General features: G+C 37.5%; 1 protein-coding gene across 1 annotated transcript in view; it reads left to right on the top strand.

Moving 5' to 3' along the window:
* LOC118452116 (trafficking protein particle complex subunit 9-like) overlaps nt 1-24,170 on the top strand; it is a 30,726-nt gene extending 6,556 nt beyond the window's left edge. Inside the window, exons 2-6 of the mRNA XM_035892715.1 lie at nt 3,921-4,047; nt 5,486-5,618; nt 11,857-12,020; nt 20,286-20,438; nt 24,067-24,170. Of these exons, the coding sequence (XP_035748608.1) occupies nt 3,921-4,047; nt 5,486-5,618; nt 11,857-12,020; nt 20,286-20,438; nt 24,067-24,170 (681 nt within the window). The remainder of the gene's footprint in view (nt 1-3,920; nt 4,048-5,485; nt 5,619-11,856; nt 12,021-20,285; nt 20,439-24,066) is intronic.
* Nucleotides 24,171-25,742: the final 1,572 nt, after the last annotated feature.

Here is a 25,742-nt window from a genome sequence, read left to right as displayed (position 1 = left end):
GGCTGTTTTCTCTCACATCCTCTCACTTCTCTTGCTCCGGCTACTATTCTGCAGCAGGTTTTTTTGCCTTCTTAAATACGTTATCCCAGAGGTGCTACCACCATCGCTGATGGGCTCGGCCTTAGCCAGCAGTGGGTCTGTTTTGGAGCCGGCCGGTGTTGGCTCTGTTGGACATAGGGGAAGCTTCTGACAGCTTCTTGCAGAAGCCACCCCTGTAGCGCCAATTCCCCCCCGCCCCCGCAACCAAAACCTTGCCACGCAAACCCAATACAGTGCTGAGTACTTATTTTACTTTAGCAGTTATCTGTAGGGAACAATGTACACTCTATATGGCCTTTTTTTTTTTTTTCCTCTACTGTTACTAAATCATTTTAATACTAACAATTTCTCTTACTAGTAACTCTTCCTTCTTGTCCATAAGCACATGTATATATTGGGTGATTTTACTCCAGATGCAGTCGCATGCCTTTTTGTCTATTATTGTCTCAATTTAACTTCATTTTTGTTTGGATTTTACCTGCTGTTAACATACTTGGTTTAAAACCTTTGGCGAGGAAGTTGCTTTCTCTGACAGCTGGGTTGTGATAATTGATTTTGCTGAGCCTTGACCATTAGTATTTAAAAATATTACCATTGATTTATTTAATTTTTCACAGTTCATTTCCCCATTCTTTCCCTCATGGTTGTGATCTTTAGTTTCTTCAGGGTTATGTGGCTCTGGTCCATTCCAGGCCTCAATTCCCTGCAATGAGGGAACTCACTGGTTTCATAGATTAAGTCTCACTGGGCTGTGAGGTTTTGACTGGCATTTTTGGGGTTGTATGGCAGCCTGTGTATGCACATGCATGGCTGCTTTAGATGCATTTCTCAGGGCTGTGCTGGTTTATGGCCCCCCTTGAGGTTATTTTTAACTTTGCAGGAACTTAAAAGGCTTTCAGAGAAATGTCTTACCTTGCAGGCCCTCAATCCTCAACAGTCTGGTTGCTGGGATGGGGGACGAATTCATACTAAATAAGAGCACAAGACTGGTGATACTGCAAGAAGTGAAATGAATGTATAAATGTATGTCCTGACATCCAGCTTGACCGAAAATGTGAAGCAGAGGACTAAGAACATGGGAGAGAGCAGTATTTACTCATTGCTTCCCTCTTCCCCTTGCCCCAAGGAACACTGGTTTAATTAGGACCATGTCTTAATGAGGAGCTTCCCATATTTCAGAAAAGTGACCTGACTATGGTTTTGCAATGGTAGTGTAATTTCTTAGTGTTTTGTATATGTTTATAGGCACTTGGTATACTGGCTAATTTGGGGAGTTAGCTGGGAATGGAAAAATAATGATGTGTATTACTTGTTACAAGGTAAGTTCAATGTAGTATTAGGAGAAAGTTTGAACTGGAGAGGCTTTCCAGTTTAATCACTGCATTAAGTTACCTAATCCCCTCTTAGAGACTACAACTGATGGGAATTCCAAAACTCCCTAGATAAACATGCTGGGAATGGTTAATGTGGAGTTGGCTCTGCTTCAGAGTAGGAAGATGAGTTAGAAGAGTACCCTGTCAGTTCTGTTTATTTACATTTGCTATAGCTGATACTAAACAAGACATTGGAGGAGTCTTTTTTTGTCATTGATTTATTAGGACTTTAAGTCCTTGGATGAAAATATTTAGCTGAGGTGAATCCGGAGTAATTAAAATAAATTTGAATATTTGGCCAAGTGATGGTTCAGTGCTTTCGGGACTGAAATAATCTTAACAAAGCCTTCTGTACCCATTTTAAAAGTGAGTTTTGGCGTGTGTATGGGGTCACCTTTTAGTTTATGTTCTAAGATTTGCTTCAGCCAAAGCAAAAGCAGAATGATTAGGATTAAGACTGAGGCTAAGTCAGTATTAAAATGTGAATGTTCACCTCATTTCTGTGGGGTAAATCCCACTTGGAGGGATTCATATTCAGTCACATGCAGTCAGTTATGTTGCATCATATCTAAAACAAGTTTGCATTGTCTAGTTATTGCAATGCTTTTGGTCACTTTATTCTGAAGTATTGCAAGGAATATTTCACCAAGAGTGCCGACAAGGCCTGCATAAGCTTGCAGCTACATAAATGTGCCTATTCGACAAGAAGTGACCAAGCTTGCGTTTATGAAGTGGGAATCAAAAAGCGTCAATGCTCTGATACACTGGGTGGTGAATGGATAGGAAGACAGAATTGGTTTTTATTTACTTTTTGGTGGATTGTTTCTGACAGCTGAAGTCTCCACGTGAAACTGGGGGAAAACTAAAATTCAGTATTTTCTTACAACTCAAGTGAAATGATGACATTGAATTTGTGCAATACTAGAGAAGGATAGAGTTCTCTAATGAAGCTTTCCGCAAAGCAAGAATGGCTTTTATTGAATTAGGTGGTGTCCCAACAGTGCCAAGTCTACAAAGAAGAGTTGCTAGAATGAAGGATTTTTTAGCTTTTGGGTATCTCTTGATGACTTCAGATCATCAGTGGAAGAGAAATCAAAAACCTGACAAACCTGTTCAGTTTGCTTTCTTAAGCTTCTGGTATGTTTAGGACTTTGCTGTTAAAAATCTTAGATGCAAATAATTTATTTAGTTGTTATGTAGCATGTATGTAAAAGTTGGTTTGTTAATTTTCCAGACGGCACACTGCCTTCTGAGGAGGAAAGAAATTCTGATAATGGCTTTTAATTTAGTTCAGTTTTTGACTGCTGGTGGGTTGACTTTGGTTAATACCTAGGAATTGCTTGAAGAAGACTTGCTTGTGGTTAGTCCCACCACGAATTAGGTCATAAAAACTTAGTGTACATGACAGGTTAATTTTCAGTCATTGGCTGGGTAATGCTGGTGGTGCTATTTGCGTTTCTTTAGGTACTTGTTATAAGAGTCTTCAGTCTATGGTTTTCTGTGGCTCAAGCCATGATTTTTTTCATCAACATCATTTTTCATCAACCATGATTTTTTTTCATCAACATCCTCATGGAGTTGAAGTTTAATCCAATTGTACTTACTGCATTAACTGATGGACATATTTGCATGGCATCTTTATTAAAAATAAAAAATAAATATGTATATAGAAAAGCAGCTGGTAACTTAGACTTATCTGCTTTACACCACTGAATTTCTTAGTTGTATCGGTACATTCTATGTTCAAGCATCTTAAATTCATTAACCGAGCTTAAAAAAACTCCAGTCTGCTAAGGACTTTATTGCTGTGTTTAAAAGTTTGTTAAATAATTTTTTTTGGTTTGCTTCATTTCTTATTTTGTCCCATGTTTTAAATTTAGGATACTGATAGATTTCTCTGACATACACTAAGGGAGTAAATCATGCAGTCTAGCTGCAGGTATCTAGGCTTGATAGAGGATTGATTTAGCAAAGTGAATGTCTTATTCCAACTCACCAGGATGTTTAGGTTGGATAGCAAAGCTAGACTTGCTCTATCATCTGTAAATACTACATTTTTTTTCTCATAGATAATATTTTCTGGCCAGGAACTTTAATTAAAGCTAAGCAAGAGACACTATTGATGTTTGATTTCCACTGTCCAAAATACAAGCAAATCTATAAGTAATGTTACGGGTACAATTAAATGTAGGTACAAAACACCACCATGCAGATTATATCACTCATTCTTTTTACTGTGCCTGGGTATAAATTTTTATTAGTTTTTCATGCATCATTCCCACCACAGATCCTCAAACATGTTTCAGTGTTGAATACAAATCTTGCCATAATTCTAGATGCACGCTTCAGTCACTGGAACTTAAAAACCAAAATACGTGCTGTGAGCAAATTGGAATAAATTGTAAAATTTTGGGTGATGTAATGCAAGGGATTAAAAGGTAAGTATATATCATAAAAATGTAAGCATATCTCGTAAAGGTATTTATCTTTGTAATATGACTTTTTCAGGGTCTCTTGACAACAGGAGTAGAATTTGAATCTCTTCCTGCAGCCCTTTCTCTACCTGCAGAATCTGGTCTCTATCCAGTAACTCTTGTTGGTGTTCCTCAAACTACTGGACAGATCACCATCAATGGTAAGGGCTGTCTTTAGTCATTGTCTTCCTAGCAAAATAACTGTGTGGTTTACGTCTCTGTGGATTACGTAAGTTTGTATGACACATACATATTTGCCACTCTGAATTCACCTCAGTAAGTAAAAGAAAAAACAAGCGAAGAAAACTAGACTTCATAAAAAGCATAGCCTGAAAAATCGTTTGTTGTAATAGCAGTGATGAACACATATTTGCAGTATCTCACATGTGAGAGGAAAAGGATAATGAACTCAGACTCCCCTTTATGAATGCTTTCATTTGGAAAGCTTCTGAGGAGGATTAATTGAACTTTTTCATGAGAATGCAGAAGATAATCTTGCAGTTCGTTTTTCTCAATTAATCGTTTTCATGTAAGTTTACAGAAATTTTTGCAGATTGCTTCAGTAGAAACAATTTAGCCAATTTGTGTAGCCTGTTGCAGTTGAGATATCATTTCATTAATAAGCCTAAATAAAATTGTGTTTGTAGTAAGTAAAGAGAATTAAAGAGCTTTTGTAGAAGACAAGCAGATCAGTCTCCTGGAAAAGGAGGTATGTGTGAGGGTGGTAGATTCAACAAGTAGTAGGACTGAATCATCTTTCCAACACACAATTTTAGGTACGTGTTTGTGGAATAGACTGTTACAGGAAAAGAACCATTTCAATAAAGCTAAGCACCGCAAGAAGATGGCTTTGAACTTGAAGAAACTCTGTTCTCACTGAGTTTTTCTTAAGTATTTCAGTAAATACAGAATAGCATCAAAGCATTCAGAACATTTGTGCTGTAGTTGTCTGCTTTTAGTTTCACATACTAAAAATGTATTGCAAGTAGAGGAGTTGATTTCTGTACTTGGCGGCTGTTTATGTGTCAATATATCCATTTTCCCTTCAGATACAGCTTGTATATATTGCCTGGTAAGGAATGGTATAGAGGTACTTTCCTACTAAATTGAACTTTTAGAGAATAAGCTGTGGTTTTTCATGGCAGATGTCTCTGTGTGTATGCATACACACTTTTTTTTTCCTAATTAATTTCCTTGAGGATTCTTTTTTCCTTCACTCTGGATACACGTAAGACTCTTCCCTATAAACATTTTTTAGAGGAAATAGGAAACTGTTGACATGTTGAAGAGTAACAAGTTTTATATGCAGCAGGTGATGTAGTATAAAATGGTGGCCTCTATACTATGACTTTTGATGTTGATCTTGTAAAGGATTGTACAGAACTTACCACAATTTGTGGTAGAATTCATGGACTTTTTATTTTATTTTTTTAATTTACATGCCAGAAACACAAGGGTGCACGTGTGTTGTTTGTATGTTGTCATGTAGTTATAAGTGTTATTTAGGGGGTTTGAAAACTTTTTACATACTAGTACTTTTAGACCTTTCTGAAAACGGAAAAATTCACAACAATACTGGTGTTGTCTTCTAACAATCAGGTTACCATACTTCAGTTTTTGGCGTCTTCAGTGATTGCCTTCTGGACAATCTGCCAGGAGTGAAGACCAATGGCTGCAGTGTTGAAGTCATTCCAGCTTTGCCAAGGCTGCAGATCAGTACCTCCCTTCCAAGGTGAGAAACTGAATTGAATTATGGTTTTATTTGGGCTTATTTAAGCGTTAGTCACATGCTGAATAAAAACTCCTTCATCTGGGTATATCATCAGTGCTTTAGTAATACAAGACATAAACTATATCTGTGCTGTTTACTTTAGAATGTAAATCTAAGTTTTTTGTTTTGCCACTTGAAACCCTGGAATTCCATAGAAAATATTTTGAGATTTAATTAACTGAGGGAGTATAATAATCATTATTAAAGTCATAGTTTTAAAAGACCGAATCCTTTAAAGTCTAAATGTTTGTGGAATCTTGAAGTAAAGAGGTGATCCATGGAGTAGTGTGGGTTGGAAAGGGTGCCTCTGGAGGTCCTCTGGTCCAGGATCTTGCTCAAAGCCAGGTCAACTTTGACAAGTGATAAGACATAAATGTTGGATCAGGTTGCCCAGGGCACGATCTAGTTAAGTTTTTTTTCCATGGGTGGTGTTTCCATCACCGCTGCTGGAAATCAGTTCCAATGTGTGACTGCACTCAGAAAAGTGAAAATCATCCCCTCTTCTTTTTTTTCAAACCGAGCAAACCCGGCTCTTTGAACCTGTCCATAAGTCATGCACTCCAACCTTCTCATCATTTTGGTAACTGTCTTCTGGACTTGCTCCAATGTATCAAAATTTCCATTGTTCAGGAGGGGCCGGTACTACAGGAACAATATGTTTAAGAGGTGCAAGGAGAATCAGCTAAAGTAACTTGCTCACAAAAAAGGACACACTAGTAGTGTGGTATTTTGTGGGTTTTTTTAGCTTTTTTTTTTTGTGAAGAATGTGGCTGACTAATTCCACGATTTTAGAGAGAGCTGGTAAGACCCTGATTCAATTCAATTTTTGGAACTTTTCAAGGTCCAAGAGCATTCACCTACTAAGCTGCATGTTGATCACTATATCTCAGAGTCTTGCCATCCATCTACTGTTATGCAAATAGTTGTAAAAGTACGGAGTTCCGTTTTTCCTTTATTTATTTATTTATTTTTTTAAATATTCCTTTTAGCTATGGATCAGGAAACAGCTTTTTGTTACTTACTGCCTTGATCAAGTACCACAGGGATAATTGGAAGATCTCAGCTCTGTTTATGATCCTTAGTAGAATGATATCAGTATCGGGTGACACAGAGATATATATGTGTATATATATTTAAGGTTTTTGGGTTTTGGTTTTTTTTTTTTTATTGTGTTCTTCAGTATGGTTTACCTACTGTAGCAAAGGAACCAGTTTGGTTCTGTTTTTTCCGTACTAATGTGGAATAGGCTGTGTTGACAGCATTGTATTACAAAGGTATAAAAGTAATATCCTGATGAAGACAGCAGAATAATAAAACGCTGCAATTGAGTTACATGTTGGTAAATTCCCTATAAAAATTCTGCTAGATACAGAGTCTGTATGGTTTTGCTGTAATCAAAAATAATATTGGCTAGCCAAAGTTATGAATATATTAAAGAAGAGGATGGGTTTGAAATCAGAGGGAATTGCAAATATTCTTAAATGAGTGTAATATCTGTTCTTTTTGGATATATGCTCAGCTGATAATGTGGATTTTCTTTGTATATAGGTGTGTATTTACCTTTTCATTGGTGCTAAATTTACTCTTAGTTTCTTCAGATGCTTTAGTTTCAGTGCTTAGTCTCAGTTCCTGTAACACCCTGGGAATTCAGATGCTCTCCTGGCTACTTTGCAGTGTGCTAGAGAGGTCTCTGGTTACCAGCACTTACTCCTTCTCCCAGCCTCTATGATACCAGCAAATTGCCTCGTGTGTCTCCTGTCAACAGTGTTTTATCCTTTGGGTTCTCTGGAGGATGATGTACTTTTAAGAGACATGGTGAAGAAATGAAAGAAAGAAAATTTTGGAGACAGCAGGATAAAATCAAAATCCAATTTCTATCCTTCCATCTTGCTGATTTGCTTTACTTTTATATTTCCATTGACAACCATCTTACCGAGTATTTGATGTTGGGCTCTATTCTGGAGAGAGAGTCTTCTCCTGACAAGCACATTAGATTTTTAAAGCTGATTGTCTTTGGAACCTTCTACTGGAGCTGAGCTGACTTTTCTTAATTTTTCACCAAATTTATTTATTTTTGAAGTGTTTGACATAATCTTGATACTGTATTTATTGCCTTGTTTCTTTGTAGGTGAAACTGCTGGTATGTAGGAAAAGATTTGTTTGAAAGGTCAAAGATATATAGCTGTTTATAATTTCTTCAACAGTTGATTGACCTAATAGTAATTTTGGGGTGCTAGTCATATTGGCAAGAATAATTCCAGGCCTTCCTAGGCATACCATAATGTCTTGTTAGAACTGTAAATTTCTTTTTTATTGATCTGTGTTATGGAAGGTCAATTTAATAAGCTCAATTTAGCAGGAAGTGTAATGAAGCTTGCTCTGGGTTGAGAATGACTTTGCTAGTATATATTTTCATCATTATATGTATTTATAATTATGCGTAAATTTACATGTATCATATATAGAGTACATAAAAATATTATACTACTGAGTAAAACAGTTTTGATGGAAAAAGCCTGATAGTAAGACAACAGTAAGACAATTGAGGGAAGAAAATGACAAATTTATAAATAAAATGACAGACTTCTAATGTGGATAAACTTGGACAAATATCAGTCATTTCCACAAGAACCAGAAATTTTTGAAGCTGCATGCCAGTATGCCAGGTATTAGATTGCTTTCTTGGTGAGTACTTCTAATATACTGAAATAATTGTGCGATACTGTTATGCTCAAAATCTTGCTTATGGACAGAAAGAGGAATGTATCAGGCTAAGAATTTACTGTTTGTATCTTAACAGTCCAATACAGGAATCATTATTAATGCAGATGCAATTATTACAGAATAAAGAAAAAGAAAGAGAGAAAAATACTCTATACAGAAGAAGAATCACTAATAAATACAGTTAAAATTGTTATACACACACTTCCTATTTTCTACTTGTTATCCTGGTGTTATGCTCACCCTCCCACTGCTCCTCTGGGTCCTAAGATTGGCCTTTTCACTGTGGTGGTGTAGTGAATTGTTAGTATCTGGAGACCTTCACCTAGAGAAATAGGACGTTGATGTTCTCCCCAGCCCCCAAAACACTCGAGGCCATTTTTGTTTGCTAAACACATTTTTATGCGTTGGGTTTTTTTTTCCACTCAAGCTCCACATTGCATCCAAATTTAATATATGTGGTACTTTTTTTTTTGTACATTAAATTCTTGTTTTCTTTGTTACCCCTGAAAGCTCTTTTTGTCCAGCTCCAGGTCTGAATTTCTTTGGCTGTTAGTGAATAGCTGTGGGGTCTCCAGTGCTAAGTGTGTGCCCCATCTCTCACCATCCCACACCAGTAGTCCTATCCATTGCATCCTGTGTCTCCACTTCGCAATGTTTCTGTTATCATACCAGGCATGTGTTTCTCTCACTATGTTAGTCAGAAATATCTCATTCTACCTAGTACACCTGCTTGCTGCTACTACTGTCTGTATGAAACTATGGTTGTGCCAAACAGAGGTAACAGAAATAGATCAATAGGCGTAGCCACCAGGTCAGAAGAAATTTTGCTATTACAGCTACAGTAAGTCAAAGCGAAGTTGCAGGCAGGTCAGGACAAGTTCAGAGCAGGCATAGAATCGTAGGATGGTTTGGGTTGGAAGGGACCTTTAAAGGTCCAACCCCCTGCTATGGGCAGGGACATCTTTAACCAGATCAGGTTGCTCAAAGCCCCGTCCAACCTGACCTTGAACACTGCCAAGGATGAGGCATCCACAGCTTCTCTGGGCAACCTGTTCCAGTGTCTCACCACCCTCATAATAAAGAATTTCTTCCTTATGTCTGATCTAAATCTACCCTTTTTCAGTTTAAAACCTATCCTCTTTCAGTTTAAAACCTATCCTCTTTCAGTTTAAAACCTATCCTCTTTCAGTTTAAAACCTATCCTCTTTCAGTTTAAAACCTATCCTCTTTCAGTTTAAAACCTATCCTCTTTCAGTTTAAAACCATTGCCCCTTGTTCTGTCACTATAGGCCTTGGTAAAGTCTCTCTCCGTCTTTCCTTTCAGCCCCCTTTAAGTACTGCAAGACCACAATAAGGTGTCCCTGGAGCTTTCTCTTCTCCAGGCTGAACAACCCCAAATCTCTCAGCCTTTCTTCATAGGAGAGGTGTTCCAGCCCTCTGACCATTTCTGTGGCCTCCTCTGGACCTGCTCTAACAGGTCCATGGGTCTTTCTTGTGCTGGGGACCCCAGAGCTGGATGCAGGGCTCAGGGGAGGGGGTCTCATGACTGGAGCAGAGGGGCAGGATCACCTCCCTCTATCTTCTGGCCATGCTTCTTGTTATGCAGCCCAGCGTACGGTTGGCTTTCTGGGCTGCACATTTCTGGCTCGTATCTAATTTTTCATCTACCAGTATCCCCATGGCAAGCCTCAGTCCTGAGGTCTTGCAAGTTCAGAACAAAGCCAGTGGCTACATGGTACTTAAACAAGAATTGAGGTGGTTTTTAGTTTAAGAAGCTCTGTTACAGAAAAGGATGTGTAAGCTGAACTAGCTTGGGCTCAGGTTTCAGATGCACATATATACAGTAATTGAAAGTAGCATTTGTTTGGTTTGTTAGTATGCGATTCCTTAATACTTTTGTCTAAATATGAGGGGAGAAAAGAAACAACTACTTTCTTGTCACTCCACATGCCCAAACTTCTGAGTGCTGCAATGATAACAATACATGACAGTAAATTTTAAATGATCAAAAAATGTGTTTTAAGTACTTGTTGCCATAGATGCATTCTGAATGACTAAAATCTGCTGTTGTTCGTGGAGGCTGCTTATCTTGTGATAAGGAAGGTTAGGATAGAAAAGAAGGATAGCGGAAATACCTGCCAAAAGAAGTTACCAAACCTGCATTTCCCAACAGATTTATTGGTCATTAATCTCAGTAGCTTTTGCCCTTGTATCCTTGATCCCTTCTGACCACTTTGCATTAGCATGAAAAATGCAATCAGAAGTTGAACCTCTGCCCACCTGTCTTGTTCTGCAATCCTTCTTCCCTCATTCATGTTCTAAAGGGTTCATTTATATTCACTATTTCACCTCTCACAAAGTGAATTTCTTCCAGGATCCACTCCCATGAGGTTTATGGTTTCTGCTGTCCACTAAAACTACATTCTCTGAAGTCCTGTATTACTTCTTCCTAGCAAAGGTCAAGATCACTGCTCAGTTCTCCTTTATCCATGACGTGTTGTCCAAGCACTGTGCATATCTGCTATTTCAGTAATTGGCCGGTTTGACACATTTGTTTCTTTGAAATGAAATGCTTGATACTCATTTAAATAAATACTCATCTTTCTGAAGCTTTATACACCCATGCTTTTTCTCTGGCACATAGAATAAAATTTGTTTCCTCTCAAGTTATTTTTACAATATATTGCTCTACTGAGTATATCTCACCTCATATTTCAGATACTGTTTATGATCCCTTAAGGAAACAGTTTCTGGGTGTACAGCTGTGTAAAACAGTGCTGCTTATCTGTCATTAAAGGTGTTTCTGTCTTCATTCCACCTCATATGTTGGTGGAGTCTGGGAATGCCTAACAGCGTAAGATAATGTATCATCACTTCTGAGTACAAAGGTTTCATCTCTTCTGAGGTTTCTTCTACCATTTAACTTTATTTTCACTTTTGTAATTTTTGCAGGCTGATCAGCGTGCATTATGGACTTCAGGATCTTGCAGAAGGCTTTCACCCTGGTTTCTCCTATATAGTGCTCAACTTCTTACCAATTTTATTTTTTGTTATTTTTGTTACATGCAGCTCTTGACACCCATTGTTATTCAGCCCTATTGTTCAACCCTTTGAAGATCAGATACCACTTTTTTCAAGTTTGCTTATTCTAATGACCTGCTCTTGCTTTTTTTCTCTTTTCCCTTACGGTTTTTGCAGCAATTTTTAACAAGCTTTGACAGTTAGGAATACGTATTTTATGTTGTTTGAAAGCCATCCTGTCTTATACATGACATGCAAATGTTTATCCTCAATGGTTATAAAAAATGACCCTGGCTAAAATGAGAATGGAAAATGCTATCTAATATTTTCAAGATTGCAGAGCAATCAGTAGTTTCTGAGTCTTCAAAGAATAATTAATAGAATGCAGTAACTCGGACAGGCTTTTAACATGTTTATTGTAATATTTTGTTTGTCTGTGTGTCACATTTTGTAGGTCTGCTCACACACTTCAGCCTTCTTCAGGGGATGAAATCTCCACTAATGTGTCTGTCCAGCTTTACAACGGAGAGACCCAACAGCTTATCATTAAGTTAGAAAATATTGGAACAGAACCACTGGAGAAACTAGAGGTCACAGCGAAAACAGTCAACACTAAGGGTGTGTATGCTGATTTATACTTAGAAATAATAATGATCGCTTCTTCTCTGATAAAAGGGGAACTAGTTGTGTTATGCTCATTTTAGGTCAGTTTAGAATAAATATCATAATCCCTGTTAAGGAACTGGAATCACTGTTTGATTTTATTGGAGGAATATAGAAATGAATGTAAGAAAATGTAGAAAGAAATATAAGAAACTGTAGAACCATCTGTGTGTCAAAGGGTCATCTGCTTTTTGGAAATCTAGATTTCATTTTAATGTTACTTGGAAAAATAAATCCTGCGGCAATAACTAGTTAAAAAGTAAGAATCTTGGGTCTAAATTATTTTCTCCTTATGCCTAAATAAACTGATTGGTTAATTAACTAAATTACCATTAGCAGTAATGTTGTCCTACTTGAGGGATTAGAACTAAATAAGCCTACCTCTTTCTCACTCAGTGAGCAGTAAGAAAGAGATGGGATAAAAGACTTTAAAAAACAAGGCAATACATAAAATAAGCTATTGTGAGTTAAAAGAATAATGGAAGGTATGGAAGAAATAGAGTACGTCTGCTTCCAGTTATTTCTCCTAAAATACTCTATATGTATTAGTATTAAAAAGTGGTCCGATAGGTGAATCTTGTTTTTGTTTTGTGTGTTTTATTGCTTTTGGTTTGTCGTCTGAGGCACAGTTATGAAAATGATATTAGCACAAGAACTGCAGATGACAAGCAAGATATAATCTTTACTTGCAATAGAAATACCTTATTTTACTGCCGGTTTTATTCTGTCAGTGCCAGAGTATTAAAATGCAATGTGATACCTGGTGATTTTTGTTCATTTTGGTATTCGAGCTCGTGATATTTTTTTCAACAGAGTAGCCTCTTGTCTGCAGCCTGAGAGAATAGGAGTTGCCAATCAATCTAAGAATAGATTTTCTGTCTGAGACTTCTTACCAAGAATAATTTTAGAAAAAAAGTATGATGACTTACTGTTCTTTTTTTAGTAATTCCAGTGTGCTCCTACTGTGCTAGGTGCTGTATGTATGTAATGAGAAGAACAAATACAGCACGTGTGTGAAATGGTGAAGTTTATGTAATGAAATGTATTAAATGGTGGAATGTATGGGCCTCTGAATCAGATGTTAATCAGACTCTTAATACATAACATTATGCAGTTAATTGGTTCAAAAATTTGAAAAAGAGACTCTTGTCAGCTTCAAAACCTTCATAATCTCTCAGAACTTTTGTTAAGAACTGGGGGAAAAGGAGAAAAATTCCTCACACAGCTATGAGTTCAGTAAAACTTTAATTTTACTTCATCCTTCATTTTCTTTCTCTATTGAAAAATTTTATCATGAACCCTCTTAGATGTTACAAAGCATGCTAATAATTGTCTTTATCAGAAAAAGGAAAATTTCTCATGATTAACTTAAGCATACTCAAAAAACCGCAACACTTAAATTGCTATTTCAGAAAAATAGCTAAGAGAGCAAGTTTTGAGAGGCACCAAATGATAATTTGTTCTGAGAATGTGAGAACCATGCTATCAGAATCCTAGAATCTTAGAAGTCTAAGTGGGCAGGGACCTCTGGAAATCGTCTCCACTTTATTGGAGGAAAATATGTACTTAAATAAGTACGACTTTTTACATGACTGTCTGCTGTGGGTATGACATAAAGCGCTGAAAAACGCTATCCATGGCAAAAGAACTAATGGTCCACATTAAGCATGTAATAATTATGTTATTTCAGATGTGGTTGCACGTAGGTCTTGCAAAGGATGGACCTTTGCCTTTTTTAATGGACTCTCTTCCCTTTAGTTATTATCTTAAATTGATAGGAATGCGTAAGGAAGGACTCATGGTACAGTGTGACATGTGACACGGGATTCTCATGATCAACAGGGAACTAAATATTTGTCATGTCAGCAGCTCAGTTTGGTCAGTGAATACTACATGCATAGAAATAACGTGGATACGACATAAAACCATGTCTAATAGCAACACAAACTCTTAACTTATTATCTTATATCAAGTTGAGAGCATATCCAGACACTTAGGAACTATTTGTAGTGCATTAAGAAGTTGTCTCTTGGATGTTCTTTACTGCTCCTTAGCTGAAATGTGCCTCTGATTTCAACTGCTCAAGGTCTCCTTGAAAGCTGTTAGGCATCTTCATCTGCCATGACCACAGCTTGCCTGTCAACTTGGGAGCCCATGAGAAGTTGTCCAATTTCAGCCAAATAGAGAGAGCTTTCAATCATCCTTGGTTTCACCTGATTTGCTTTGGTTCTTTTAGTCTTGGCAGTTGCTTGTAAATCTTGTGCAGCAGCTACATGCATGCTTGTCTGTCTTCCATGTTCATACCTTCTGTTTCTGGGGCCACAACTTTTAGCACAAAGATTAATGCTGTAAATGACAACCATGCTCATTTTTTGGTGTAAATTACTGGATAGGATTAGCTGTTGCATTGCAGTGACCTGACTTCCCTCCTTTGTTGTGTTAGCTATAGCCAGTCACTTTTCTTGAGGAAGCCCACTTCTGTTTTCAGTGGTGTCTTGTTAATGAGAACCTCTGGAGATCAGGCTTTCCAACTTGCCTTCCCTTAGTTCCTTTCTTCTGTTTCTTTCAGGTGCATCTCTTTAACTTTTCCACTCTGACCCTCAGATAAATGAACAGAAATTGCAGCTCACCCTGTGCAGTTTGTAAAGGACATCACAGGGTTTTTGAGTCCTTTAGCAGCCATGCATTATGGAACAGATCCTGAGGCAAATCAGCAAAAGGAACCTGTCATGTTGCCACAATAAATATGTCTGTCATGTCTTTTAATGTCTCATTGCACCACTCTGTCTACCAGGTCATGGCATCTGTAGGTTGGACATCACATGTATACTGTGAAGGTCAATTCTGCGTCACCTAATATTGTCCCTCAAGAGGTCAGATGGTCTAATACTTTTTTTAGAGTGATGACATGTGCAAAGGGGGATGCCTTTCTATCCTTTGTCTCTAGTCAGCTCTTGTTAGAGGCTTGTTATGTCTCATTTAGGGGGTGCGCTCTGAAAGTTTTGATTACTCAACTGTTTGATCCACTTGGGCAAATGCGGCACTGGTGTTTTCAAACTTGAAGCGTTGAGAAGAGCGTGCCAGATGTTCTTGTCAGCCTCACAGGTTGTTAGGCTCTAGTAGTGAGTGCCAGCTGCACATGCTGAATGAACTTGGATGATAAAGCAAAACCTCACTGATCTTTCTTTCTTAAAAGTGGTTTACCTCTGGAGTTTAAACATAGATAAATAAATTCACCTGTCTAGCTGTATTCTTCCCATGGTTTTTGAACACATCTGCTTGCAGTCTCAGCTATTTAGCTGTGTCAGACCACAAATGAAGAGTCTACTCTGAGGTCCACATAACCCATTTTAAGAACTGTGAATATCCTGGAATAGATCTATTTACCTTTTTTTGCGAAACAAAACTGTAAAGGCTTTTAAATCAGAGTTGGGTTATGTTCCACAGAGTTGTGAATGCAGACAAGCTTTTCTCCAGATAGTTCAAATGTCCTTGTGAATGTAAGAACAATGAGGAACATTGGTAATCCAGGCCCAGCCTAGCTGCTGTGGTTTTACTATTTGCATTTCTCAGATTAAGTCTCTTCCTCTCTGCCCAAACTGGCTGAACAAGGTCACGATTTTGTATTATTCTTACTAACTCTTTTTTCCACTCAGGACAAACGTCAAACGGGTCATGATTTTAGAGCATTTTATTCCCTCCTTTTAGGGATGCTTGCTAATTGCCTGAGGAAACTGCAAGGTATGTTTACATTTTAAAGAACATAACAAGTCCTGCAAGTTCATTTCTATCTACCAGATCTGGATTCAAAATATTCTGGATTGTCTCCTCAATTAGAAAGAGCCTGTTTTTCTCCAGTCTCAAAGGAAAATTAATAATAATATCAGTACACTGCCTAGGAGCTGATGAACTGTTAGTGCTTTTAACCCTATAATTCTAGTGTGCACACTCTACAGGTCCTTATTTTATAAAAAGGTGGCGGATACTCTGCAATACTTTAATTTTTACTAGAATTTCATGCATTTGGAAAGTTAAGATGTATGAGTGCCAATGCCTGTGCATTTAAAGCTGATAGTTGTTTTGAGGTCCGTGTGAAGCATCAAGAATCAGACGTGCAGATTACCGTAGAAGCCTGAAGAACTTTGTTACCTTGAAGCATATCAGATTTCTGTCTTCAGGTGTCTGATCATACTTGCATTTAGCGTACCTTTGTGCACGTTGAATTCAGACATGTGGAACACTCTGGTCTCACCCTTCTGTGCTAGTTGGAAACTGCTCTTGCATTTATAGTTCCTTTCAACCGCTCAGTTTGAGAAGCAGCAGTTATTTTGGTTACGTTCTACTCAGGCTTCACCTTTCAGCTGTAGTCTGTTACCTTTTCTTTCTACTTTGTTTTTTTTAGTCCTTACCTTTAAACTCTTTCCCTCAGTTTTCCAAGTGTTTTAATTAAATTGTAGTGTTGCTTGTGTCCCACTGGACCTCCAGGCTGAACTGCATCTTTTTATCCACCTGTAGGGTTTTTTTTTTTGCAAGTCTGTGTTCGTCAGGAATCCACGACTGTGCTCAGGACACTATTTCATGTGCATACAGCTTCTCTGATGCTTTAAGTTCAGGTTGCAATTTTGAGGCTCTCTGCGGATGATAGTGCTGTGGTTAATAGAGGATTCAGTCCCATCCTGTCCCATTTTCCTACAGAAACACAATGACATAAGAATTTAATGTCCTCTAGGGCTGATGGTTCATCTAGCTCAGTAGTCACAGGACATTAGGGGATGCTGCTTAGGGAGAGCATGCAAGTCTCACCACTGTTTAAGTGAAGTAATTCCTAAGTTCATCATTTTATGGTTTTGTTTGTTGACTGGTTATCTTAAGAGCAAAGAATTTTGAGAAAAATGGTAGCAGTCCTATACATGTTGTTCTATACAACAGCATGAATTTGTGATAGTGGGAAGGTAAAAACAGATTATGGCTTCTCATAATGGTTTTAATAGCCATGTAAAGTCAAATATCCAAAGAAAGAGTTAAATTATTTCAGTAAAGAACTTTATAGATGTGCTTACATCAAAATAAACCATTTCTGCATCTTCTGAAAGAGATTGAATTAGGAAAATTAGAAACATAGCAAAAAGCCAGATTTATCTGGGAATTTAAGATTGAAAAGAATTGAGGAACTGAGGTTTTTGTGATCAGAAGACTTGCTTTTCTATCGAGTTTCTCTATGGAAAATGACAGTGTGGATTTTTTTTTTTGGTAGACCTTAGAATCTGTTAAGAGTTAGATTGGGTTGGGGTAACCCTGAGTTAGATCGTGGGTAAGTTATTATATGATATTCATTATGATTGTAGTGATATAGTATCCAGTAGAATGTTAAAACAAATTACTGATATAAACTCTTGACTAACAGTCGCTTGTAACTTAAGTTGTTTGCTAAACACAAATTTTAGACTCTAGAAACAACTGAATGCAGGCATGCTCCAAGTAAGAGTCTTTCCCACTGAAATGAAAGGTTTGAAGCCCCATGCTGTAGTATAATTCACTGTAATAATGATTACTGAACAAGGTGAAGAAACCATTATTTAATTATAAACCAGCATCAGATAAATACAAACTAGATTTTTCTCTACAGCTTAACTTTCAGCTCGAGCATTTAGACCTTGTCTTGTAGTTACATCTGTTAAATTAGAGAATATCTGCAAGGGCTATTCTCACTTAGAAAGTCTTTTCACTCACAATATCTTCAAATAAATCTCCTATTTAATAAAAATACATTTTGGAAACAACTGAAGATATACTCAAGTGCTTGGGATATGTCATTCTTTGCTTACATTGAGGAAAAACATCTTTTTAGCATATTATGTTTGTACTCATCAGGAAAAAGGTACAGAGATTGCTGTACTTGTTAAGCTACTTCTTTTCTTGAAAATAGGAGAAAATCAGAACAGGGATACGGTTACAGCTAAATCATTACATGAGATAGAGGTGACTTTAAAGAAACAATTATTAGGAGGATTTTTTATTTTTACCTCATCTTTCTTCTTGTAAAGAAGTCTATAATATTGATTTGATGTGGAAAGACACAAGACAACAATTGAAGGTCTGTGAGAAAAATATATCTTAGGCAACGCAGTTATTGTTTAGGTAGAAGTTAATGGAAAAATACTTTTTTTTTTTTCCTTCCCTAGGTGCAGTTGTTTCTGTGCAAATCAACAAAGTTTGGACTGGAATTCTAATTATTTTTTTTTCTGAAGGATCCTTAATTCTAGATTATAATTGTTAAGGCAGTCTTTCCACCCCATTTTCTCACACGTGGATCTTTGGTGATGGTTTTGGAAAGGCTCTGAAATGGCAGTACACTAACTTGCTCTTAAGTACAGTAGCCTGGTATGAAGTAGAGATGAACTTTGTGACTTTCAGTTGTCCTTGCATTATCCAAGCAGTGCTCAAATGGTATTTAAATGAGCCTTTAGAAAAATTATTCAGTGTACTTTGGAGATAGTATGCATTGCTACAATAAGTTAATAAATGTATTTTTAGGATTCTGCCAGTCAAACCATCATGTTTATTTTATGTATTAATAAGAGTTTTCTGCAGTGTTCAACATTGTACAGTCCTGCAAATATTAATAAATTTATGGATGTGGTGGGTTGACCCCAGCCAGAACTGAAGCCCCCACCCAGTTGTTCGCTCAGCCCCCCATCCTCTTCTCCAGTGGGGTGAAGAAGAGGATTGGAAGGGCACAAGTGAGAAAACTCATAGGTAGAGATAAAGATTGTTTAATAAACAAGGGAAAAAGGAAGAAAAAATCAAAACAAAATGACATTTTATGGCATGGAATATCTCTTTGGTCAGTCTGGCTCAGCTATCCTGGTTGTGTTGCCTTCTAGCTTCTTGCCCACTGCTGGCCTACTTGCTGGCAAGGCTGAGCAGGAAAAGAGAAAGTCCTGATGCCATGCAAGCACTGCGCAGCAATAGCCAAAAAGCTGGTGCGTTATCAGGTTAGTCACAAATCCAAAAGACAGCACTGTACAGGATGCTATAAAGACAATGAACTCCGTCTCAGCCAGACCCTGTACCATTGTAGAAGTGAAGATTGTGAGATTAAGTGATTTTTATTTTTTTTTTTCTTCCCCACACAGGGATCATTCATAAAGTGCCTAAAAGAAATAAGATTTTAGCAGATACTTCTTGTGTCTATTTAGTATCTGAAGTAAGATTAATGCACGAAGAAGTCACTATGTTGTACCATTCTAGTATGTTACAACCTTTTCTGTCATTCTAAAAAAAATTATTTTTGTCTTGCATAAAGTTCATAAATACCACTTTTTTATTGCTTTTGCACAAGGTACTTAAATGTCTGTGACGCTAGTTCTTGGCATAGTTCACAACTTGAAATAGCACATAACTAACTTACCCGTCTTCCTGAAGCGTACTTAACCCTCTGCTCCTCTTTATTTCAAGATGGATCTTTCAATGTTACTGGAGTACTAAGGGGACTGAATGACTGGATAAAGTATTTGAAATGTATTGATAAATAGTAAATATTGGGTTTTTTTTCTCATACTATCTTCTGGCATGTTAGGTTTGGGAGAGAGGAGCTAATAATTACAGATGCCCTATCTCATACGGACCAATGATAAATAATTTAGCAAGCAAGTATCTTTTAAGACAAACTAATCCTGAATGTTTGGGGTTTGTATATTTTATGTTTCTCAGTTTTGACAAAGGACTTAATATTATAAAAAAATGAAAGCCAGTGGTCTTCCTAGCCTTCTCTGTTGCTCAATAAGTAACTAAATAATGATGTTACAGGTGCTTTAGAATTGTAACTGATATATTTTGGTGTAATATTTTGATGAAACGTTATTGCATTCATGTGACATTTCCTGAGTTGAAGTCTGTATGATTCAATATTATACGAACTTTCAGGTCCCTTTCAGGCTGTATTTGAAGTGTATATTTAATCCTGTCTTATTGTGCAATATTTTTTTTCTGGTAGTTCTATTTTTCACTTAAATGCATATTTTGAGCTTTGTGATCTACATGCTTCCAGGTGAATGTCAGTAACCTCTCTAATATCTTTACATTAATTTGTAATGCCCTAATTGCAAATAGTTTGGGATTTAAACAGAAAATGACAAATCAGTTAATAATCTCTATAACAGTTACAAACTTCTTAATGAAGGGGTTATGCTTATGAAGTATTTACTTATTTTAATACAGAGAAGCTGTATGGGGACTTCTTGAGTTGGAAGCTAGAAGATACCCTCTCCCAGTTTCCTCTAAAACCTGGAAAGATTGCAACTTTTACTGTAAACATTAAAGTGAAGCTGGACTTTTCATGCCAAGAAAATCTCCTGCAGGATCTCAGTGATGGTGAGTTTTTAATTTCTCCGTGCTTAAGAGAGTTGTATGTTCTTCTGAGAAACACTTCTGGTGTTTCTGGTGCCATTCATTTTAAAATATGGTGTGTGGTGTGGCTGTGTATTTTCATATTTGTGTCTTGTAATGCAAAGACAACTGTTCAGTGAGCTGTATGGATTCAAGTTCTGTGACAACTATGGGCATCATAGTCTGACCAAACTTTCCCATCATAAGACCTTGCTCTGCTGTCTTTTTAAATCTTCCTTGACAGAGAGTGGGTTTGTTGTGTCTCTTTGTATCCTTATCTTATGAAGATGAAGAAAACTAGTTTGCACACATCAATGGGTTTTAAAGAGAAATAATGTTAAGTTAATCATTTAGTTATGTGCGCTGGCAGCCCAGAAGGCCAACCGTACTCTGGGCTGCATCAGGAGGAGTGTGGCTAGCAGGTCGAGGGAGGTGATTCTGCCCCTCTACTCAGCTCTGGTGAGACCTCACCTGGAGTACTGCGTCCAGCTCTGGAGCCCTCAGCACAAGAAGGACATGGAACTGTTGGAACGGGTCCAGAGGAGGGCTACAAAAATGATCCGAGGGCTGGAGCACCTCTCCTATGAGGACAGGCTGAGAGAGTTGGGCTTGTTCAGTCTGGAGAAAAGGAGGCTACGGGGAGACCTGATTGCGGCCTTCCAGTACCTAAAGGGGGCCTATAGGAAAGATGGGGAACGTCTTTTTAGTAGGGCCAGCTGTGTTAGGACAAGGGGAAATGGTTTTAAACTAGAACAGGGTAGGTTCAGGCTAGAGGTAAGGAAGAAATTTTTTACAATGAGGGTGGTAAAACACTGGAACAGGTTGCCCAGAGAGGTAGTGGAGGGCCCATCCCTGGAAACATTCAAGGCCAGGTTGGATGGGGCTCTGAGCAATCTGATCTAGTTAGCAGTGTCCCTGCTCACTGCAGGGGGGTTGGACTAGATGACCACTAGTGGTCCCTTCCAACCCTAAACATTCTATGATTCTATGATTCTATGATTATCCGGGATTGTAGAATTCTTAATGGTGGCTGACTGCAGGTTGGCCAGAAGTGACATACTGCAATATAGGGCATAATCCCCCTAATGTTTGTACTGTACAGAAAGCTTCATATGCTTAAACTCATAATTTCTTTGGAATAAAAAAAAACAAACAATGTTTGCTTGTATTAGAATTATCTGGAGTTACAAGTACCAGATACTTGTAATAAAGATTTCCTTTTTATAATAAACACACAGTCTCACTGGAGTATTTGCTATACTCTGTATTTTTTCAATTGCCTGATATATTTACACTGATTGAATTAACTTAACAAAACAAGATATTCCTGTATTTAAAAAAAAAAAAAAAAAGTATCATTATTTGGACTGTTTCCCAGGATCCAGTTGCAGGTATGCAAAAAATAAATATTTTCAGTACAGAAAAAATACAACAAAATTAGATGCATAATTTACTGAAGTTGAGTGGGACTGATTTCTGTGAGTTATCTTACAAATGCATTTAGACAGATATTATATTAATTGTTACTAAAGATTAAGAGACTTCGTTGTTTTTTAAACCTCTCTGGTGTAAAATATGCAAATTACAAAAATACTTTAAGATTTAATTACACAAAACCCATAGTGTTGCTACACTAAGGTTTACTTTTGAAAAAGCTGATAGTGAGGAAAGACCCCACCCTGAGATTGCTGTGAAAACCTAGCTGCCAAGGAATTGAGGCTTTGAGAAATGCCCTTGGTAGGAAATGCAGTTCCATGCAGCACAAATTTGTGCTACAAATTTACAGAACTAGGGGAGGGGAGCAGATTGGACGCTAACTGTAGGATGATTTTAGCGTTTCAGGGGCAGATGATACTGCACTACGTACAGATCCCTGAACTCTCGGTCCTCATGTACCCTGTAGATGACCTCTCTTTTCCATGGAAATTCCAATGGCTTATTGCTTCCTTATTTTATAAGAACTTCTATTAGATCATAATTCAACTCCTTATCTATTACATAGTATGGAAAGGGTATAGGCCAGTTGATTCAAAATTTAAATTGAACCTCGGAAACTTAGCTTTTATTTATTGACAGATTAACATTAATAGGCTATGATTCTATGATTCTATGATTATCCGGGATTGTAGAATTCTTAATGGTGGCTGACTGCAGGTTGGCCAGAAGTGACATACTGCAATATAGGGCATAATCCCCCTAATGTTTGTACTGTACAGAAAGCTTCATATGCTTAAACTCATAATTTCTTTGGAATAAAAAAAAACAAACAATGTTTGCTTGTATTAGAATTATCTGGAGTTACAAGTACCAGATACTTGTAATAAAGATTTCCTTTTTATAATAAACACACAGTCTCACTGGAGTATTTGCTATACTCTGTATTTTTTCAATTGCCTGATATATTTACACTGATTGAATTAACTTAACAAAACAAGATATTCCTGTATTTAAAAAAAAAAAAAAAGTATCATTATTTGGACTGTTTCCCAGGATCCAGTTGCACGTATGCAAAAAATAAATATTTTCAGTACAGAAAAAATACAACAAAATTAGATGCATAATTTACTGAAGTTGAGTGGGACTGATTTCTGTGAGTTATCTTACAAATGCATTTAGACAGATATTATATTAATTGTTACTAAAGATTAAGAGACTTCGTTGTTTTTTAAACCTCTCTGGTGTAAAATATGCAAATTACAAAAATACTTTAAGATTTAATTACACAAAACCCATAGTGTTGCTACACTAAGGTTTACTTTTGAAAAAGCTGATAGTGAGGAAAGACCCCACCCTGAGATTGCTGTGAAAACCTAGCTGCCAAGGAATTGAGGCTTTGAGAAATGCCCTTGGTAGGAAATGCAGTTCCATGCAGCACAAATTTGTGCTACAAATTTACAGAACTAGGGGAGGGGAGCAGATTGGACGCTAACTGTAGGATGATTTTAGCGTTTCAGGGGCAGATGATACTGCACTACGTACAGATCCCTGAACTCTCGGTCCTCATGTACCCTGTAGATGACCTCTCTTTTCCATGGAAATTCCAATGGCTTATTGCTTCCTTATTTTATAAGAACTTCTATTAGATCATAATTCAACTCCTTATCTATTACATAGTATGGAAAGGGTATAGGCCAGTTGATTCAAAATTTAAATTGAACCTCGGAAACTTAGCTTTTATTTATTGACAGATTAACATTAATAGGAAAGAGATCAGAGGCATGGAAAATGAGAAAGAATTTGATCAATGTAATCAATATAACTTGAAAAATTTATGGAAGTCAGTATTTTAAAAGATAGACATTACTGTCTTTAGTGCCAGTTCTGTTGATTTCATTTTTGTAACTTCCAAATATATAAAAAAAATTTTCCTTCATTCGCCCTGTCTCCAAAAAGCTTTAAAGGCACTCTGAAGCTGCACTTGCCCATCAGTTTTTCAGTACGTACAAACAAAATATTCAACAGAAGGAGACGATAACATACGTACTTTTCTGTATTGACATAGAACAGTTGTGGGATAGTGAATTTGGGCCTCTGTTTTTTTACCTGTATCTAACTTCTATGGGACCACATAAGAAATCTCGGAACATTTTTACCTTGTTATTTCTGCCTGCAGCTTCCTTGAAAGGTTGTGTAACTGAAGCCCGAAAGCAATTCAACCTTTTCTCGTTCAGTGATAATAAAGGAGTAGAATCTGTTACTGTTTCTTTAGAACTTTAGTATCTTTGGGCGCCATGTATTGTGTGTACTTCGAAAGTATTATTAGAGATGCTAAGTACATTGACATTTTTACTTGCTACTGTAATTTTTTTTATATTGCTTTTAACTTTACAAATACTGTACTTTCTAAACAGGCAGGTAAGATCCTGATGTGAAGAACAGTAAAGAGCTAGAAAAATCAATGGCAACTATGACATGACTTTTAATCATATGGTAGCTATGGTACCTTTTTCTTTTGAAGACCAGATTTACAATGATGATCAAAATACTTCTGTCCTTTAAAAGTAATGCCCTTAACAGGGCATCTGTTACTTTGATCTCTTTTCATTTGCTGCTGAAATTGTTTCCTTTTACGCTGTTTGTAATAAGGACATAGTACAGAAAGGATAAATTGCAGATGTTTCTGATGATATACTTATCCAATTGGAAAGTAAACTAAGTTATCAATCAAAATTGCTGATCTAATTCTTGTGTGTTGATGGTATACTGTCTCATAAGGAAAAATGTTAGATGTTCTTCTAGATTAAAGGAAACAAAACCACATGAGTGGCTGTACAGGATCAGATCAATGACCGTCTAGTCCAATATCCTGGCTGTGATAGTGGCTAAGAGCAGATGCCTGTGCGAGAATATAGGGAGAATCATGAACATACATGCTGCTTTCCTTAGGCTCTTGGGCTCCAGTTGTTGTTAGCTCAGGAACTTCCAGAGCCTGATAAGTTTTCTCTGGTTTTAGGCATTGTTAGTCATCCTTAGTGGGTTTCTCATTCATAAAATTCTTCGTTCTCTGCGTCAGCACTGTACAGCATGCTGTGGCAAGAAGAATTGTAGCTAAATTACTTTTAGCAGCCTTGCACTTACTGGTGTCTTTCTGATATTACCTGTTTCTTGTATTGCAAGAAACAGATAACAGTATGTCATAGAATCATAGAATCAATAAGGTTGGAAAAGACCTCCAAGATCAGGTCTTTTCAGATCGTCCAACCGTCAACCCAACACCATCATGCCTACTAAACCATGTCTCGAAGTGCCATATCTACACGTTTTTTTGAACACCTCAAAGGATGGTGACTCCACCGCCTCTCTGGGAAGCCTGTTCCAATGCTTGACTACTCTTTCAATGAAGAAATTTCTCCTACTATCCAGTCGAAACCCTGACACAAGTTGAGGCCATTTCCTCTTGTCCTATCGCTTGTTACCTGGGAGTAAAGACCCATCACCCACCTCACTACAACCTCCTCTCAGGCAGTTGTAGAGGGCGATCAGGTCTCCCCTCAGCCTCCTCTTCTCCAGACTAAATAACCCCAGTTCCCTCAGCCACTCCTCATAAGACTTGTGCTCCAGACCCCTCACCAGCTTTGTTGTTCTCCTCTGGCCACGCTCCAGCAATGCAACATCTTTCCTGTAGTGAGGGGCCCAAAACTGAACACAGCATTCGAGGTGCGGCCTCACCAGTGCCAAGTACAGGGGCACGATCACTGCCTTGCTCCTGCTGGCCATGTTATTCCTGATAAAAGCCAGGATGCCATTGGCCTTCTTGGCCACCTGGGCACACTGCTGGCTCATATTCAT

The sequence above is a fragment of the Egretta garzetta genome, unplaced genomic scaffold (assembly GCF_000687185.1).
Source record: "Egretta garzetta isolate BGI_Z169 unplaced genomic scaffold, ASM68718v1 scaffold864, whole genome shotgun sequence".
Classification (NCBI taxonomy): domain Eukaryota; kingdom Metazoa; phylum Chordata; class Aves; order Pelecaniformes; family Ardeidae; genus Egretta; species Egretta garzetta.
The sequence above is the reverse complement of the archived record's forward strand: the minus strand, read 5'-3'. Positions and strand labels throughout refer to the sequence as shown.